At 38.5% G+C, this 19,707-nt stretch overlaps 1 protein-coding gene across 1 annotated transcript in view; it reads right to left on the reverse strand.

The window, feature by feature from the left end:
- Positions 1–3,840, reverse strand: part of rprd2b (regulation of nuclear pre-mRNA domain containing 2b) — a 28,848-nt gene extending 25,008 nt beyond the window's left edge. Inside the window, exon 1 of the mRNA XM_067400389.1 lies at positions 3,630–3,840. Within this exon, the coding sequence (XP_067256490.1) occupies positions 3,630–3,831 (202 nt within the window). The 5' untranslated portion in view covers positions 3,832–3,840. The remainder of the gene's footprint in view (positions 1–3,629) is intronic.
- Positions 3,841–19,707: the final 15,867 nt, after the last annotated feature.

A 19,707-nucleotide genomic window follows, 5' to 3' on the forward strand; every position in this document is an offset into this window, starting at 1 on the left:
AAAAATTAGTTTTCTGTCCATAAATATATCAAAACAGTTGTTCCCTTGTCTATTAAAGGGGACCTATTACACAAAATTCACTTTTGCATGGTGTTTGGACATAAATGTGTGTTGGCAGTGTGTGTACAGAACCACCCTATAGTGATAAAAATCCACCCACTCCTTTTTTTTTAATCCCCATAAATCATAAGCAGTGTCTCAGAACGAGCCGTTTCCAGATCCCTGGCAGTGTGACGTCACAAAAGCTACAGGCTCCACCCATACCGTTGACTGACACTGAAGTTTGAACATGGAACTGCCCTGAGCAAGTTCACAGCGCCATTACTGCACTAACGAGAATGTCTCCTAAGTGTTTTGTGTTTGGTGTTCTGTAGCTGGATGGATTCATCCACATAGCTCTCTTCATTTACAACCTAAATCTGAGCTGCAGTACAACAGGCTTGTACTAATATAATGGATAAAAAACAAGAAGTCAATATAAGTTATAACCGTAATTGAACTATACCTGTTGTATATCCATGCAGCATATATTAGCAGTTTCTAACATTATTGTGCATCCTGATTGAATCCTGACGGGAGAACGAGCTCTTAAGCTCCGCCCTCCTAGGCCGAGCGCAGCAGCTCATTTGCATTTAAAGGGACCACACTGAAACGGCGCGTTTTTGCTCAACCACTAAAAGTGGCAATTTTAACATGCTATAAAAAATGATCTGTGAGGTATTTCAAGCTAAAACTTCATAAACTCTGGGGACATCAGAGACTTATTTTACATCTTGTAAAATGGGGCATAATAGGTCCCCTTTAAAACATGTAAATAATAAAGCATCTTTGGTGTTTCCGTGGTTTCTACAAAATAAAACCGGAAACCGAGGGTAACGCGGGTATGACGCAACTGACAGGCGACTCCTCAAACGTCCTGGAGCCTTAGTTAAAATTGAAATTTTCTCACGATTTACAAATAGTTGGAAACATTTGGGATATTGTAAGTACTCAAGTGAACAAAATATATAACACTGGCCTAGTGGTTTTGGGATATTTTACTGCAAAATTCTTACATATTGCACCTTTAGTGACAGAATTTTCATTTTTGGGTGAACTATCCCTTTAACAATACAATAAGTAAATCCACTTCACCAGCTAATTACTCACCAACAGTGATGCCATAGAAATATAAAGTAACCGCAAAAATGGAAGTTCAAAGTTCTCCGGCACATAAGGTCTATACATTTACATTACATAATAATTTGAAAGATTGTTCTTGAGTTATGTGAATTTTTACTCCCAATCATTTTAAAATTAAAACAAAGTAATGTAGGCCAACACCATTAACGCTGCATTCACACGGGGCGCCGGCGTTAACGCTTCTCATTTACTTTGAATGGGTGACGTCATGCGTTGCCGAACTGAATTGTGGGTTCTGTCGCGTCGTTTCACTCGCGTTGCAAGTGGCAGAAGTCGAAGATTTCTCAACTTTTCAAGTGCCAACGCAGGCGTCATCCAATCAGATGGCCCTATGCAAATTCCCTAGAGCAGTCGCTAGCCAACTGCGTTCATGCAACACTGGAAAGTAAAGTGATTGGCTGTAATCACTATAATGGTCACGTCAACACAAGCTTCAGACACGCCCTCCGTCAAGAGTTGATGCTGACGCCCCGTGTGAATGCATCATAAGAAAGAACTAGCATGATCTAACAATGGACAAAAGCAGACATATAACATTGACCAAGATAAATTTGTGAGAAAGATTCATGATACCTAATTTAGAGTAGTGTAATGCATATAATGCAAATAGTAATGTAGCTATGTAACCTTGTTATAAAGCGTTTGGAATACAAAATCATAATCCCACATCAAAAGCATAACATGGAGTGCTCTGGGTCAAAGAATGGATAAACTTATAAAACATAACTCCAGGATTATTTAAATTTAAAGGATTAGTTCACTTTCAAATTAAAATTTCATGATAATTTACTCACCCCCATGTCATCCAAGATGTTTATGTCTTTCTTTCTTCAGTCGAAAAAAAATTAAGGTTTTTGATAAAAACATTCCTGTATTTTTCTCCATATAGTGGACTTCAGTGGACTCCAAACAGTTGAAGGTCAAATTACAGTTTCAGTGCATCTTCAAAGGGCTCTACACGATCCCAGGTGAGGAATAAGAGTCTTATCTAGTGAAACGATCGGTAATTTACTTTTAACCATAAACGCTTGTCTTTAACTAGCTCTCTTTTTCTTCTTCTCTATTACAATTCCGGCAGTGTAGATGCTGCTAAGTGTATTACTGCCCTCCACAGGTCAAAGTTTGAACTAATTGTTATATACTTGCACTAGCATATTGTATATGACAATTTAGTTCAAACTTTGACCTGTGGAGGGCAGTAATACACTTAGCAGCATCTACACTGCCGGAATTCTAATAGAGAAGTTGAGAGCTAGTTCAAGGCAAGCGTTTATGGTTAAAAGTATATAATTTTTTTTTTCCCTTATTCCTCATCTGGGATTATTTAGATCCCTTTGAAGCTGCACTGAAACTGTAATTTTGACTTTCAACCATTTGGAGTCCATTGAAGTCCACTATAAGGAGAAAAATCCTGGAATGTATTCATCAAAAACCTTAATTTCTTTTTGACTGAAGAAAGAAAGACATGAACTTTGATCTTGGATGACATGGGGGTGAGTAAATTATCAGGAAATTTTCGTTTGAAAGTGAACTAATCCTTTAAGTGCAATATTGCAAACGCTGACCACAGGACAGTGAACTATAGCTAGTGATTTATATCAAATATAACCTCTTGTTATTTGAGAACATGCGAATGAAAGGTTGCAACCTTTAGCTGAATCAATGACAAGCAAGCAACAGAGGGAAGAAATTGCAAGGGAAATTGATACTACCAGACACCAGCACTGACATTCACCACCAACACCAACAAGAGATCTTCACAATACATTCAGGCTTGGTTCACAGACAGGAATTACATTAAACCAGGATTGGGCCTTAGTTCAATTAGCTTTTATAAACCAACCTTACAAGAAAAAACAAAAACAAAAACAAAACACATTACTGGCGTGCATCTTGAGGCAAAACAATGGCACGGACATATTTTTAAGATATGTCAGTGCACGTTGCTTCCAGTTAAAACAGCTCAAACATGCATTTTAGTCTGGGACTACACTTAAACCTTGTCTGTGAAACCAGGGGTCAAATTTTAAAACCAAATCACACTGACATCTCGATGGCCACTATATTACATATGTGTAATCTCCACACTGACCAGCGCTTGTTTATCTATGTGGGGGCCAGTGGGGCTCGCGCATCTGTTACTCTATAGAGTTTACACCATATCTGTTCATGCACAATGTTTCGAAAGTCTATTAAAAGCTTCTGAAGTCTGTCAAACTTTGTTTTAAATGCCCAGGCCTGCAGAACGATCCTGCACTGAGCTTTAATGCGAAATCAACATACAGCTCCGTGTGCACGCGAGACACACCAGCGCGTTCACATCAAATTCTGACATTTCTCAAACACTGTGCATTGAAACACAAAATGCATATCATCGGGACATGGTTTGCATTCATGTCCGTAAGTTTTGTGCGTGTGTGCGTCCATTAGCAACATTAGCAACTCACATTTCTTCAGCCACTTCATCCAGCAGCGCACGATGAGGCTGTGATGTTTCTTATTCTCGATGCACCACGACGACAATCCCTGGATGGACTCCATCGTATTGGAGACTCCTTGAAATCGTCGGTCCAGCGATGACTCCAAAGCGGCAGACGAGCCGCGGCCACCGCTGTGACCACTACTGGCCGCTCCGGGTCCAGCCGCCATCTTCCCTTCACTGCCAATGCAAGCAGCGTCGCACTGGAGGATTTAATCACGCTGCACCAGCAGAGGGCGCCGCTGCACATTTACACACAACCAGCAGAGGGCATTATTGATGATCCTCCATGTAGTATGATCCTGCAATAGACCTTATTCACGGCTGCGCCATTTTTGATTTTTAACGGGAATGAAAGCGAGGCTGAGGGATAGATCTTCAGTAGGTTGTACTGGTATTTAATGTGTTTTTTGATTATTCTGCTGATGAAACACTGCAAAAATATCTATCCAAGAAATTTCAGTAGACAAAAAACTCAACATGAGTTGTGGAAAAAAGTATGATGTAGGGAGCTGATGCCATTGAAAACATTCTGTTTTGAAGTTTTGCAGACATTATGGGAACGTTATTCTGAATAACGTTCCCATATTACTTGAAGAGCAATTGTTCATTACTTAGAGAGAACCTAGCTTAGAACGTTCTGAGAACGTTTAGATGGGCCCTAACCCTAAACAACTGGTAACAGTTGCTAATATTCTACCTAATTTGCCTAATTTACCTAATTTTTCAGTATATGAGCCCCTATATTCTGGTTTTAAATTAAATTTTCTTGGAAAGAAAAAAAAAAATCAAAGAAGAAGTAGGCTGTGATTGTGATTCCAATAAAGTAGGCTTTATTCTTTGGTGCTTTTCCTCTAGTGTTCCTCTAGTGTGCAGTAAATGGTAAAACTGTTTAAGCAACAAACATGTGTGTTAATGATTACGATAAGAAATTAAAATAACATGATAACAAATTCTAGTTATCTACATCAAGCAGTATAATGAACTGTTTCTGCACAGGTAAAATAACTGGACATTTAGTCACCGTGATTTTGCCTAGTAAGATATTCCTGGGTCTACATATTTTGTTGATCCTGGAGCAACATTCATGTCCGAAAATTTTGTCCTACCCCTAAACATAACCCTACCCATCCCTAAAATCAGAGGGAAATGATAATAACACCGATGTAGAAGCACTTAAAATTTAGTGTCTCCAATTGACCTATGCTGCATGTCAAAACGAGGAAACCCACACAGAGAACATGCAAACTCCACACAGCAAGTCCTCCTGGCTGAGTTGAACCAGGGATCTTCTTGCTGTGAAGCGACAGTGCTACCCCACTGAGCCACTGCTGCCCTATTGTGGAATAAACTTTTTTTTTTTTTTTTTTTTTAATATAGGCAGTTCTGAAGGAGAATGAGCGGAAATTAGGTGATTTTGACTTCTTTTTTATTATCAGGACCCAAGCACTAAAAGTGTACAGTTTTCTTAAGGATTATTATTAATAGGCTATTATTAGTTTTCTAAAATATAGCTACATTTATTTCAAGGTGTCTGTCATCACTTGATAATATAAGAAAGAGTCTATAATGTTTTTTATTTATTTATTTAATGTCATTTTTCTGCTCAACTATACATCACAAGCTCCGACGGCCACAGAGCTTGACCCACTGCGGACCCCAGCCATCATGGCTGCCATGCCAGAGTCCCCAGCCATCATAGTCATAACACCTGAGTCCCCAGTCATCATGGCTGCCACGCCAGAGTCTCCAGCCATCATGGCTGCCACGAAAGAATCTCCAGCCATCATGGCCACCATGCCAGAGTCTCCAGCCATCATAATCGTAACACCTGAGTCCCCAAGAAATTAGGCACAGGCCACAGCAGAGTCCCCAACCATCATGGCTGCCACGAAAGAATCTCCAGCCATCATGGCCACCATGCCAGAGTCTCCAGCCATCATGGCTGCCATGCCAGAGTCCCCAGCCATCATAATCGTAACACCTGAGTCCCCAAGAAATTAGGCACAGGCCACAGCAGAGTCCCCAACCATCATGGCTGCCACGAAAGAATCTCCAGCCATCATGGCCACCATGCCAGAGTCTCCAGCCATCATGGCTGCCATGCCAGAGTCCCCAGCCGTCATAGCCGCATCACCTGAGTCCCCAGACATCAAGTCCGCTCCAGTGACAGCGTCAGCTCCAGGCCCCGAGTCCGCTCCAGTGTCAGCATTGGCTCCAGGCCCTGAGTCCGCTCCAGTGTCAGTGTCGGCTTCAGCCCTGAGTCCGCTCCAGAGTCAGCGTCAGCTCCAGGCCCTGAGTCCGCTCCAGTGTCAGCATTGGCTCCAGGCCCTGAATCCGCTCCAGTGTCAGTGTCGGCTTCAGCCCTGAGTCCGCTCCAGAGTCAGCGTCAGCTCCAGTCCCTGAGTCCACTCCAAAGTCGGCTCCAGCCCCTTAGTCCGCTCCAGCATTGACTCCAGTCCCACAGCTCAGCCCAGAGAGTAATGCGCTGACCATAATGGCTATGGCGATTTTGTGTGTGTCGGCTGCACACAGATGCAGCCCCTCCCAAGAACAGCTCTCCCAGACAGAGTTATGGAGGCCGTCTCAGAGCCGCCTGCCCCTAAGGCGAACCCTAACCTCTCTGTGCCTTCTGTTACAGTTTCCCCTGATCTGCTGTGGTGGTCTTCTGCTCTGCCATGGGGACCTTCAGGCCTGTCTACTCTGCTGTGGTGGACTTCAGCTCACAGCCCTGGCCACCTGCTCAGCCTTGGCCACATGCTCTGCTCTGTCCACTGGTCCTCTTCCTTGGCCCACCATCCCTCTTCCTGTTCTGCCTCCGCTCCACCACCCACCTGGTTGGGGGCTCTGTCACATATTCCCAGTGGTGGACAATACCAAAGTATTTTTATTTCAAGTATTTTTCAAGTATCTGTACTTTACTCGAGTATTTTTATTTTGAGCAACTTTTACTTTTACTTCACTACATCCCAAAGCATAAGATCATACTTTTTACTCCACTACATTTCATAAAACATATAATTACTCCTTATTTTAAAATGAAGAAATCGTCACATGCTTTAGAGACACAAAAGCGTTGTCCGATTCGTGCACGAACTGATTCTTTTCAATCATCCTGTTAATTCGGCTCACAAATCACATCAACAATTCATACGCGAATTGGACTGATCGTATTGCAGCTGTTCCCGAGTCAACAACTCACTGATTCACTCTCTGAAAATTAGCCAAGAACTGTCAGTTGTTTTTGAAATAAATCTCCTGTAATGGGCGATCTGTTTAAGCCCACTGAAATGCTTCACCCAAAAATGAAAATGTCATTAACGACTCACCCTCATGTCGTTCCAAACCCGTAAGACCTCCGTTCATCTTCGGAACACAGTTTAAGATATTTTAGATTTAGTCCGAGAGCTTTCTGTCCCTCCATGTACCGTATACTGTCCATGTCCAGAAAGGTAATAAAAACATCATCAAAGTAGTTCATGTGACATCAGTGGGTTAGTTAGAAGTTTTTGAAGCATCGAAAATACGTTTTGGTCCAAAAATACAAAACAAAAATAACAAAAACTACGACTTTATAAAGCAAAAATGCAAGTCTTCCTCTGTGTCGAAATCCTTAGACATGTTTGCGAAGGTTGTTTTGTTTACAGCGTGCGTCTCCCTCAGACTGTAAACGATAGGGCTGGGAATCGATTCTTTTTGGAAGGCATTCCAAAAAGAGGCATTGGGAATTGAGAGTCGATACCAAAGGTAGGAATCGATTCCATTAAGGGGAATCGACTCCTCTTTAATATTTTTTTTAACACAAACTGCAGCCTGTAGCCGATTCCATTTGTCAACACAATCACGTCACATGTAAAGAATTAAAGTTCAGACTAAAGGGATAGTTCACCCAAAAATGAAAATTTGATGTTTATCTGCTTACCCCCTGTGCATCCAAGATGTAGGTGACTTTTTTTCGAACGAAAATTATGATTTTTAACTCCAACCGCTGCCGTCTGTCAGTCAAATAATAGCAGTAGACGGGAACTTCAACTATAACAGTAAATAAAACTTGCTTAGACAAATCAAAATTAAAACCTGCGGCTCGTGACGACACATTAATGTCCTAAGACACGAAACGATCGGTTTGTGCGAGAAACCGAACATTATTTATATAATTTTTACCTCTAATACACCACTATGTCCAACTGCGTTCAGCTTCCCGTTAGTGAGGTCAAGAAACGCATTGTGATGACGGAAGTGATGTCTCGCCCATATACTTCAATGAGCGCGAGACATCACTTCCGTTGTCAGAGCGCGATCAGACCTCACTAGCCGGAAGCTGAACGGAGTTGGACATAGTGGTGTATTAGAGGTAAAAAATTATATATATATATAGATACTGTTCGGTTTCTCGCACAAACCGATCGTTTCGTGTCTTAGGACATCAATGTGCTGTCACGAGCCGCAGGGTTTAATTTGGATTTGTCTATGGAAGTTTTTTCGACTCTTATTGTTCAAGTTCCCAATCACTGCTATTATTTGACTGACAGACGGCAGCGGTTGCAGTTAAAAATCATAATTTGCGTTCGACTGAAGAAAAAAAGTCCTCTACATCTTGGATGCCCTGGGGGTAAGCAGATAAACATCACATTTTCATTTTTGGGTGAACTATCCCTTAAATAAATGGATCCAGTCGTGACACAGAGTATGGTTTAGGGTATGATGATTATTTCAGCATTGTGTAGGCAATCAGCGCAATGACTGACCCAACGAAATCTTTAGAATCGGTTGCTGGGCGGGGTTTGATCTTACTCGTTGTTTAGGACAAGAAGAATAAATCAATCGACAACAACAATCAATCACACTCACGCGAAGAATATTTATATAAAGGCCCCTAAAAAAAGTTTATATGTGTAAAGTGTACATGAGTCTATTCCTGAACAAAATGCTTTTGGAATTTAATAGGAATTTTAGCTATAGTTTTATGATACTGGATGAAATATATGTACCACAAATAAATAAAAATCTATCTATCCACATACATAAGTGTATATATACATTGTGTGTAGGTAGGTATGTATGTATGTAAATAGAATCTACCGCATATATATATGATGAACATATGTGGCACGGTATTAAAAAAAAAAAAAAAATCGAAAATAACAGTGAGGAATCGATTCTTTTCGATTCCAGAAACAGGAATCGGAATCGATTCCAAAAAATCCGGAATCGAACAGTAAACGAAGCTCGGGCGCACCAGATAACACGTCAGCATCGTGAACGCGGATTGACAACAGACCCGGCAGAGAAGACAATGCTGAATCAAGTTGTAGTTTTTGTTATTTTTGGACCAAAATGTATTTTCGATGCTTCAACAAATTCTAACTAACCCACTGATGTCACATGGACTACTTTGATGACGTTTTTATTACCTTTCTGGACATGGACAGTCTACCGTACATACATTTTCAATGGAGGGACAGAAAGCTTTCGGACTAAATCTAAAATATCTTAAACTGTGTTCTGAAGATGAACAGAGGTTTTACGGGTTTGGAACGACATGAGGGTGAGTCATTAATGACATAATTTTCATTTTTGGATGAACTAACCCTTTAATGCGACACATCCACATCAGTGTGTCTACAGATTGCGATCTCGATTCAAACAGATCAAATCACATTCTAAAACTAACTTGCCGCTTGTTGTATCGATTACATTGTTATGCCACTAGGAGGCGACAAGTGACTGTTAAAATGAATTTGACATTGAATGATTCATTCAAAAGATTTGTTCAAAAACATTGATTCATCCAGTAATGAAATAGTTGAGTCATTAAATCATACATTCCAACACATTTTTTAAAAAATAATTAAATATTTGTATACTGCAGCAATTAATATTTTGTCCTCTAGCAAATAATTATACGCAATTTTATTTAGTTGTCTATTCAGAATCATAGTAGAATCATGATTTCTGTTTGAAAGATTTTATCCAGAATCGTGCAACTCTAACACAAATTAAAATAACACATGCACGTTCATCTTCCCCACTGCTGCAGCAATTTTTTTTAAATGTTATGTATTTAGCCCTATATATTTCGGCTGTTTTTATTTTGTTTCTCAACACACATTACATATTATGTATCTGCATCCACTAATCTTCCATCCATACTGACTAGTGCTGGCTATTTGACAATTCATAATTATTTTGAGCAATAGGATTATATAAAATATATAATATAAAATTAAACTATATAAGTGGCCAGTACAAAATAAACATTCATCAATCAGTACTTTTTTACTTAAGTACATTAAAAATCAAGTACTTTTGTACTTTCACTCAAGTAAAATTGAAAAGGAGCACTAAATCACTTGAGTAATATTTTATGATACGTATCTGTACTTTTACTCAAGTTCTTGATTTGTGTACTTCGTCCACCACTGTATATTCCCCATGTCTTGTCTGGACTTTTGTTATTTCCTGTCTTGTGTGCCATGTTTGTAGATCATTGTAGTTTTTCACGTTGATCAGTCTCCTCGGGTGTGTCTTGTTTTCTCATTATCTTCTTAAGCTTAGCCTTGCGTTTCTCTTGTGCTTTGTCAGTCAATGTTTGGTGTTTCCTACGTTTACATGCTCCCTGTGTTTCCCAGTTTGGATTTATTTGTGTTTGTTTATTAAATGTACTCCTAGCACTTAGATCTGCTTCCTCTCCTGTATTCTTTGGACCCAATTGTGACACCCTTCCCCTCAGTTTAACACTCTGAGTTTAACACAGTTTGTTCTGAATGTGAATGCAGTTTAACAATCAATCACATAACATAAAGCCAGTACACATTTTCCAGAAAAAAATAAGTAAAAAATTAAAATGCTTATGCTATTATATTGGGATTATATTACAGTATTTACAGTATATTTGAGTATGACTATTTGCACTCTTTTATTGACCTGACCAGTGGAGCGTATGCTGCGTTTCCTCTGACAGTCACACGAGGGCAGCAGACTTCTTGCGTTATCATTGAAACAAACAAGTCCCTGTGAACTGCTTACAAAAGTATCACTGGTCTGGACCTGCACACAAAATTCTATTATAATTCTAACTGTTTACTACATGATTTACATGCAAGACATGGCTCAGTTAGTATTCTCACAATAGGCCTACCAACATTTCAGTAGTGGATACCAATACCAGTGATGTGCCATGATTCTCAATATATATTCCATATATCCTAATTATTGTTAATATGTAATTGATTATTTCCAGGATCTCATTGCTTCTACCTTCAATTAAACTGCTAACAGTGATTGTAAATTAATTGCCTAAATTATTACATTATTAGCTAACTGCATTCTTTAAATTGTAATGTTGACATGCATTCTATGTAAAAACGATTTTAAACGATGTGTATCGTGAAAAGCGCTATAGAAATAAATGTGAATTGAAATTGAGGTAGTTTTTTTCATGTGATTATTTATGTAAATCAAAGAATAAATGAACAGCTGTGAGTCGTTTCATCTTTTTGTTGTTAGTATGTGTTTGATTAATATTAATATCCTCTTCACAGAGCATGTGCGCACATGAACCTCCAACACCAGCCCTTGCAGCTCTCAGAGGGCTATTACCTGGATAAATCTTTCCATATGTAACGAGTGTCTGAGTAGGCTATAATTGTGTGTGTGTGTGTTTCAGGTATTAGTGCTGGGTACTCCTCTCTTGTCCCCATGTTGAGAGAAATTGGGAGTGCAGTAAGGTGTTGTGTGCGCTGTATAAAAATTATGGTTATTCTAGACTAGTTCTAGACTAAATGTAAGCATAAGTTTACTCATTTACTTCTCCTGTGTCCTATTCTTCTGTATTCCAGAATGGCAGCACAGCCGAAAGGCTTGTTTGTTTGAGCTGTGCCCTCTACTGTACAGGTGTGAATTTGCATTCCCTTCAGCCTGAGTCTTAATCATTTCTCTTTGGTGTGAAAGGGCCTTTACATTTACTCTTAAAGGTGCCCTAGAATAAAACATTGAATTTATCTTGGCATAGTTGAATAACAAGAGTTCAGTACATGGAAATGACATACAGTGAGTCTCAAACACCATTGTTTCCTCCTCCTTATATAAATCTCATTTGTTTAAAAGACCTCCGAAGAACAGGCGAATCTCAACATAACACCGACTGTTACGTAACAGTCGGGATCATTAATATGTACACTCCCAATATTTGCATATGCCAGCTCATGTTCAAGGCATTAGACAAGGGCAGCCAGTATTAACATCTGGATCTGTGCACAGCTGAATCATCAGACTAGGTAAGCAAGCAAGGACAATAGACAAAAAATGGCAGATGGAGCAATAATAACTGACATGATCCATGATAACATGATATTTTTAGTGATATTTGTCTTTCTAAATGTTTCGTTAGCATGTTGCTAATGTACTGTTAAATGTGGTTATACCATCGTTTATTACTGTATTCACGGAGACAAGACTGTCATTATTTTCATTTTTTAAAAACTTGCAGTCTGTATAATTCATAAACACAACTTCATTCTTTATAAATCTCTCCCACAGTGTGTAATGTTAGCTTTAGCCACGGAGCACTATCAAACTCATTCAGAATCAAATGTAAACATCCAAATAAATACCACGCTTGCGCGATTAGACATGCTGCATGACGAACATTTCGTAAAGATCCATTTTGAGGGTTATATTAGCTGTGCACAAGAATTTAAAGGGGCCGCAGCCTGAATCGGTGCATATTTAATGATGCTTCAATATAGGCAGTTAAAAAAATGAATTAAAAAAAATGTATGGGGTATTTTGAGCTGAAACTTCACAGACACACACTCAAAAAAATGATTCTAGCTGCTTGTTCAGTTTATTTAAATAAAATAAGCTGAACCAACACAAATCTTTAGTTTTTTACTTAATTGGCATTTGCACTCAATTGTATTATGTTAAATGAAATTAAATTTGCAAAATGTTAGGTTAACCTAAACCATTTGTGTTGGGACTACATGAATCATTTATGTTGCATTGATTGAAACTGGGCAGTGGATTTCTAGTTCCCAGCATGCTTTGCGTAGGGAAAGATCAGGACAGTAAATGTTGAACTTAAGTGCTGTTTAATGTGTTTTTTAGTAAAGGGAAATACCTTTTAAAGTTTGATGTTCAGTTATATTTGACATTTAAAAGAGTTTATGTTATGTCGATTTTTTTGAGGTTACCATTATGCTGAAATGTAGACCTTGTAGTTAGGCTCTAGTTGGCTATGTAAAATAAATTTATGTTGTTCTCAACAAGCTTTAACTGTGCTAAAGCCAGCGATGAGAAGTTCTTTACCTTATCATCACTTGCATGCTATAAATGTTATTTTGCATATGAAAAAGTATTATTTTAGTTTAGTTTTTATAGAAATATAAATAAATTAGTTTGAGGGCCAGCACATAATTAACACAGTCTACATATGGTCATCAGCTTTTCCCCCTCTCAACGGTCATGAAACATGTATGTCTGTGTACAACAGCTACTCACACAACCTAAGCACAAGCGCACATCTTCACCATGATGGTAAAAAAAAAAAAAAAAAAAAAAAAAAAAAAAAATTATATGCTACAAACTCTTTTAAATGTTCAAAATAACTAAACATTAAACACTTAAATACTAACAGGTCTTTCCATTTCCTTAAAAGCGCAGAAAACTTGAGCAACACTGCACAAGGGCACCAGTCTGAATTGCAATAGCACTGGTTGGATCAACAAGAGTGAATTATGTTCAGGAAACATTCACAGAATATGTCAAATGAAACTGGTGTGATCTCATTCAATTAGGATGAATTTTACTCATCAGTACAATTAACCTAGCTTAAGTTTTTAAAAAGACATTCTATGGCACCTTTAAAAGTAACTTTCCCCAACACTGTCAGGTATATCCTATGTTATGTGGACAAGATGTCCTCACAAAGATGGCAATATCCGAAATCCTAGTCATTGTGGGGATATTGTTTAGTACCAATGAGGAAAACAGCTTATAAATCATACTAAGTGAGGTTTTATTTAGTTTTCTAAATGTAAAAATGCAGAACATTTTCTGTGATGGTAGGTTTAGGGTTAGGGGATAGAATATACAGTTTGTACAGTATATAAATCATTATAGAACGTACCCATAAAACATGGAAACCCAGTGTGTGTGTGTGTCTGATCCCTTTCAGCCCCTGTGGTGCTCCTGCAAGCCTCTGATGATGTATGCAGTGCAATTATAAGAGGAATATTTAGAACAGAATTAAAGACACTGTGATGTTGTGATAGAGAATCAAACACCACGATTAAAACAGGAATGAAAAACTGGGTATGGCATCTAAGATGTTAATTAAAGGTGTAAAATAAAAACAGAGCATGCATTAAAAGGTAATTCATAAAAAACAGTCTACAAAAGTACCAATTTACTCCCCTGTCCCCTCTTAAAACATCTGAGCCCAGAGTATAACAATAACAGTGTTCATCATCACGCTCTAATTGGATAATAGAAACATGGGAATGTAAACATAGTAAAATATGGTGAAGGATAGTCTTTCCATCACCAATGTATGAAGGGAGAAGATTTGCCAGTTGTTTTTTTAGTTGTTAAAGATAAAGCTTTTCCACCAACAACAATTGCAAAAAAAAACAAACAAAACAAAAAAAAACTTAAAAACGTTGATGTTGGCTTTAAAGCCTTCCCTTTATTTAAAATGGGTAACATTTGTGTGTCAGTATATGTTTGAATGGCAGTGGACGGTGGGAAGCAGAGAGGCTGGGTCAACTAACCCTGACCCTAACCCTAAAATCACAGGGAAATGACAGGCTGATAAGAACCTTAATTAAGCTTTGACCTTAACCTTGACCTTTACAATCTAATTGATACAAATGTTGTTTCTAGACCAACAAAGGATACTGATCCAATTTTGGCAAAATCAAAAACATGGCAAAATTAAATATCAGTGCCATCTTAGGGATAGTCACTATGTTAGTCTGGAATGTTCTTCCAAATCCAGATGTTTTTGTTTAGTTCCATGCTAATGTAATGCACAGTGGAAACACATCCACAGGATTGAACTAATATGGCATCGTCCGTGTCTGATGACGGATTCAAAAAGACTGGTGAGATCATCTTCACCAGGACCAAGAACACATGCAGAACCAAATGAGCACATCACACTAACACAGCTGACCAGCCATAAATCAGCTGTCTGTTTCTCATTCACTTCCTCCTAAGTCACTCTCTCTGTACTGTTGTGTTGTTTGTGTGATTGTCATGTAAGCTTGTTCATTTCTAGTTCTGGATCTGATTCTCATGGATGAATTGTTCTCTGAGCTCATCTTTCTCTCTTATCAAGCGCATATATGGTATGCAATTTAGGTCAAAATGACCACGTCTGCTTACCGGTGCATCCTTGAGCTCATTTGTCCTCTTTTTAAGATCATCATTATTTTATACTTTATCCAATGGAAAAAATAATAGCTAATACATTTTAGACACAATATGGTTAATATCGACAGTTTTTGCTCTGTTCCGCCAATGAAAATAGTTGTAAACAGAGTCACAGCAGAACCGTTACGCATCTCCGATCAACACAGTGTTTTTTAATGAATTGGGTAAGTCAATGATTCAATGACTGATTCATAAAGACAGTGACTGTTTCTCAATTCCAAGAACACAGAGAACGGACTTGCGTTCTTGTGGAGTCCCGTCTAGCCAGGCGACCTTGAAAGAATGAACTCGGAAGGACGCGAGGACACAGAACGCATCCTTGTGAGAACTGAGATGTGCTGCGATCTTACTGCTACGCGATCATCGCGTAAACGATTGGCCCTCTGGCTTGTCAATCACTGCCATGACGTTCCTTGTGAGAGACGAGCGCGTCTGCGCGCTCCAGTAACTTTCCACACTCCACAGGCGCCGCATGCAATGTTTTTGTCCGGAGACAGGAGTAACAACTGCAGATTATGAGTTACCTGCGGTGAGTCCGACATAATGAATCCACTAACACGACACAGAGAATGCCGGTGGTAAACACTCGTGTTCCAATACCTGTGCACGAGTTTTGGGAGGCGTTCCCTTGAAAGATGGGAGGTTGGAGGGGGGTTGTTCTTACGCATGCGCTCATTTCAAAAACTCAGTAACAAGTCTTTGGTTTCTCAGTCGACGAAAAGATCCTCTTTAGCACCTTTAATGTTAATATTATTTTGATATACGCCAATAAAAACACTGCAGGCTTTCTTCAGGTTATCACTTTGTTAAAATTAAGCAAAAATGTTTTTACTTTCACAAGCCGTCGCATATTTGCGAGCATGTAGCGGGAATCTCATAAGTGAGAATGAGAACTTTAAAGGGTTATTAAAAAGCAATAAGAATAGTTTTTGTGCGGCAAAAAAAAAAAAAAATCAACTATCTATTTGGGCCGATTTTAAAGCTTCTGAGCTTTATGAATCTTTTGTTTCGAATCAGTGATTTGAATCTCCTATCAAACGGCTAAACTGCTGAAATCACGTGATTTTGTCACTCCAATTCACTGATTTGATTTGTAAAGCTCTGAAGCAGTGTTTTGAACTCGGCCCCTATAGATATTGAAAAGTCGTTATTTATTTTTTTTATTTTTTTGCCGCACAAAAAGTATTCTCGTCACTTTATAATATTAAGATAGAACCACTGAAGTCACATGAACTGTTTCAAATATGTTTTTAGTACCTTTATGGATCTTGAGAGGTGCAGTAACATTGCTGGCAATGGAGGCCTCACTGAGCCATCGGATTTCATCAACAAAATCTTAATTTGTGTTCCGAAGATGAACGAAGGTCTTACGGGTGTAGAACAACATGAAGGTGAGTAATAAATGACATTATTTTTGGGTGAACTAACCCTTTAAAGATTGCAGGCTTCCATACGTCGACCGCCAGTAGTGTCTTCTGGGATTTTTAATGGTTCGATTCTCTCAAGTCTGCATTCGATGCATCCTCAATATCAAGAACACATCTGGGTACTTTCATGCATCCTCTGTTCTTGCGTTCTTAAGTATTGGAATTGAAATTTGATCGTTGATGATGACGTAGAGCAAGAACACAAGGACACAAGACCACTTAAAGGATAAGTCCACTTTTAAACACACTTTTCCTGATAATCGTACTCACCCCCATGTCATCCAAGATGTTCATGTCCAAACTACAGTTTCAGTGAAGCTTCAAGGGCTTTAAACAATACCAGATGAGTAATAAGGGTCTTATCTAGTGAATCGATCGGTCATTTTCGGAAAATATACAACCGTTTATGATTTATAGACAAAATATCGCCTTGAACGTACTTTCCGCTTCCGCATTCTTCATAACGCTTACGCTGAATGTCCTACGCCTTCCCTACTCTACTTATGGAACGAATGCGAATGCCAGTTTAGTTTTTTCCTTAAGTTGAATAGGGAAGACGTAGGACATTCAGCGTAAGTGTTATGAAGAATGCGGAAGCGGAAAGTACGTTCAAGGGGATATTTTGTTTATAAAGCATAAACGGTTGTATTTTTTTTGAAAATGACCGATCGATTCGCTAGATTACACCCTTATTACTCATCTGGTATCGTTTAAAGCTCTTGAAGCTGCACTGAAACTGTAATTTTGACCTTCAACCTGTTGGTAGCCATTGAAATGCACTATATGGAGAAAAATCCTGGAATGTTTTCCTCAAAAAATGGCTAAATGAATGACTCAATGATTAAGACAGTGACTTGCTTCCCCCTAGTGGTGGTTTTAGTTTAATATTTAGAGTATAATTTCATTTCAAGTTGAAGCTGGCCATAGGGTCTCCACTGAGGATCTGGCCCTCTAGTCGGCAGGGTCTTCACATGCGGTCTAGGGCTCATCTAGTTGTCATGGTCTCTGCTGACATTCAGGACAGTTGTGAATGTCTCTGGGTGCACGTCCACCATCTGGTCTGGATACAGACCGGATCCGGCTGACTACAGTAACCTCTAATATTAGCGTAGATTCCATTCCCCTTATGATATAACAAGTAAATCAGATGTTATGGGAAGTTTTCCTGGTTCCGAATGACCTAATTTATGCAGCCTTAAAATCCTTCAAGGGATTTGAAATTATTTAAGAGTGTTATGTGTATGCCAGGTTAAAAAGATGGATCTTTAATCTAGATTGAAACTGACAGAGTGTGTCTGCCTCCTGTACAATGCTGGGAAGACTGTTCCAGAGTTTGGCACTAAATAGGAAAAGCATCTACCTCCTACAGTTATGTTATTCTAGGTATATCAACTGGCCAGAATTTTGAGATCACAGTGGACGTGAAGGATTATAATGCGACAAGAGCTCGCTCAAATACTGAGGAGCTAAACCATTCAGGGTTTTATGAGTAATCAGCAAGATTTTTTAGCTATCAGTTATGCATTCCGTTAGTTTTGTGAATTGGTATATAACACTCCCAGTTTATGTAAATAAAAAAATAATAATAATAATCAAACATAAAATTACATTTCAGGATTCCACAAGATTTAAGAACTGAATGTTTTTTTCAGTGATCCTGCTTTTTTTTAATAAATGATTTTGATGTTTCCACTCAATCACATTTTAAGCTCGTTATAAAGAGAAAAGTGTATCTTCTTCATAAGATACTTCAAAAAAAAAATTCTTCAAAACAGCCATGACTTTTTAGACTTTTCCCAAGTCTAAAAACACTTTTAAAATGAGGCTTCCTCATAAATACAGGTTTTAAGACTGGGAATCCTGGCTCCTCGAAGCAAACAAACATTAGTTGATGGGTGAATTGAAATAACATATTGATTTTTTGTTGTTTTAGATCATTTTAAAGCTCATTTTGTCTTATTTAAAATAATTTAAGTCACCTTAAATGAAAAAAATTAAATTCTGTCATTTATTACTTACCCTCACACCTGTAAGACCGTCGTTAATCTTCAGAACACAAATTAAGATATTTTAGTTGAAATCCGATGGCTCCGTGAGGCCTCCATAGGGTGCAATGACACTTCCTCTCTCAAGATCCATAAAGGTACTAAAAACAAATTTAAATCGATTCATGTGAGTACAGTGGTTCAATATTAATATTTTAAATTGACGAGAATATTTTCGGAGCACCAAAGTCACGTGATTTGACACGCGATCTGAATCATGATTCGATACACTGATTAATTTGTGCTCCGATGCTTCATGAAGCAGTGTTTAGAAATCGGCCATCACTAAATAAGTCGTTATTTTGTTTTTTTGGCGCACCAAAAATATTCTCGTCGCTTTATAATATCAATATTGAACCACTGTAATCACATGAACTGATTTAAATATGTTTTTAGTACCTTTATGGATCTTGAGAGAGGAAATGTCATTGCTCCCCATGTATGCAGGCCTCACGGAGCCATCGGATTTCAACTAAAATATCTTAATTTGTGTTCCACAGATTAACAAAGGTCTTACTGGTGTGGAACGACATGAGGGTGAGTAATAATGACTAGTTTTGGGTGAACTAAACCAATTTAACCACTGAGCTAGGGGGTTTTGAGTGCATCAAATGAGAAAGATTTCTGAACAGGAATCATGAAAGTTGTTCCTTGTGGTTGAATTGTACTTAGTTAAACTGAGTTTTTAAAGGTTTAAAAGGAGATTAAATAGAGGTTTTTTTGCAAAGACTTTCAATAATTTCCATCACACTCATGTCTGTATCACAAACGGTGTGGTTTTATAGGTCCAATAGGTGTTAACGGTTTGTGCCGATCACTAACCCTGCTCTTGAGCGATAGCAGCAGTTGTTCTTGCCTCAGCAGCTCCATATTCTGAAAATTCATCTAAACTTTCAAAAGATGAAAACATGGTTTAAGTCTTACAGAACGTCTTGAGACATTAATAACACGAAGTGATGTATGTGTTTTCTGCTAAAGTCTTCACAGAGCTGTGCGTTAAAAGTCGGTGAAAAGCTCACAAGTCATATTAGTTCCTGAACAGGCTCCAGTGGCCTCGTCTGACTCCATCTGGAAACAATAGCGCATATGAAGAACAAGAAAAAGCTCTGAGTCAGCGTTAGCGAAGCCGGATCAC

Source organism: Chanodichthys erythropterus, chromosome 2, assembly GCF_024489055.1.
Source record: "Chanodichthys erythropterus isolate Z2021 chromosome 2, ASM2448905v1, whole genome shotgun sequence".
Taxonomy (NCBI): Eukaryota; Metazoa; Chordata; class Actinopteri; order Cypriniformes; family Xenocyprididae; genus Chanodichthys; species Chanodichthys erythropterus.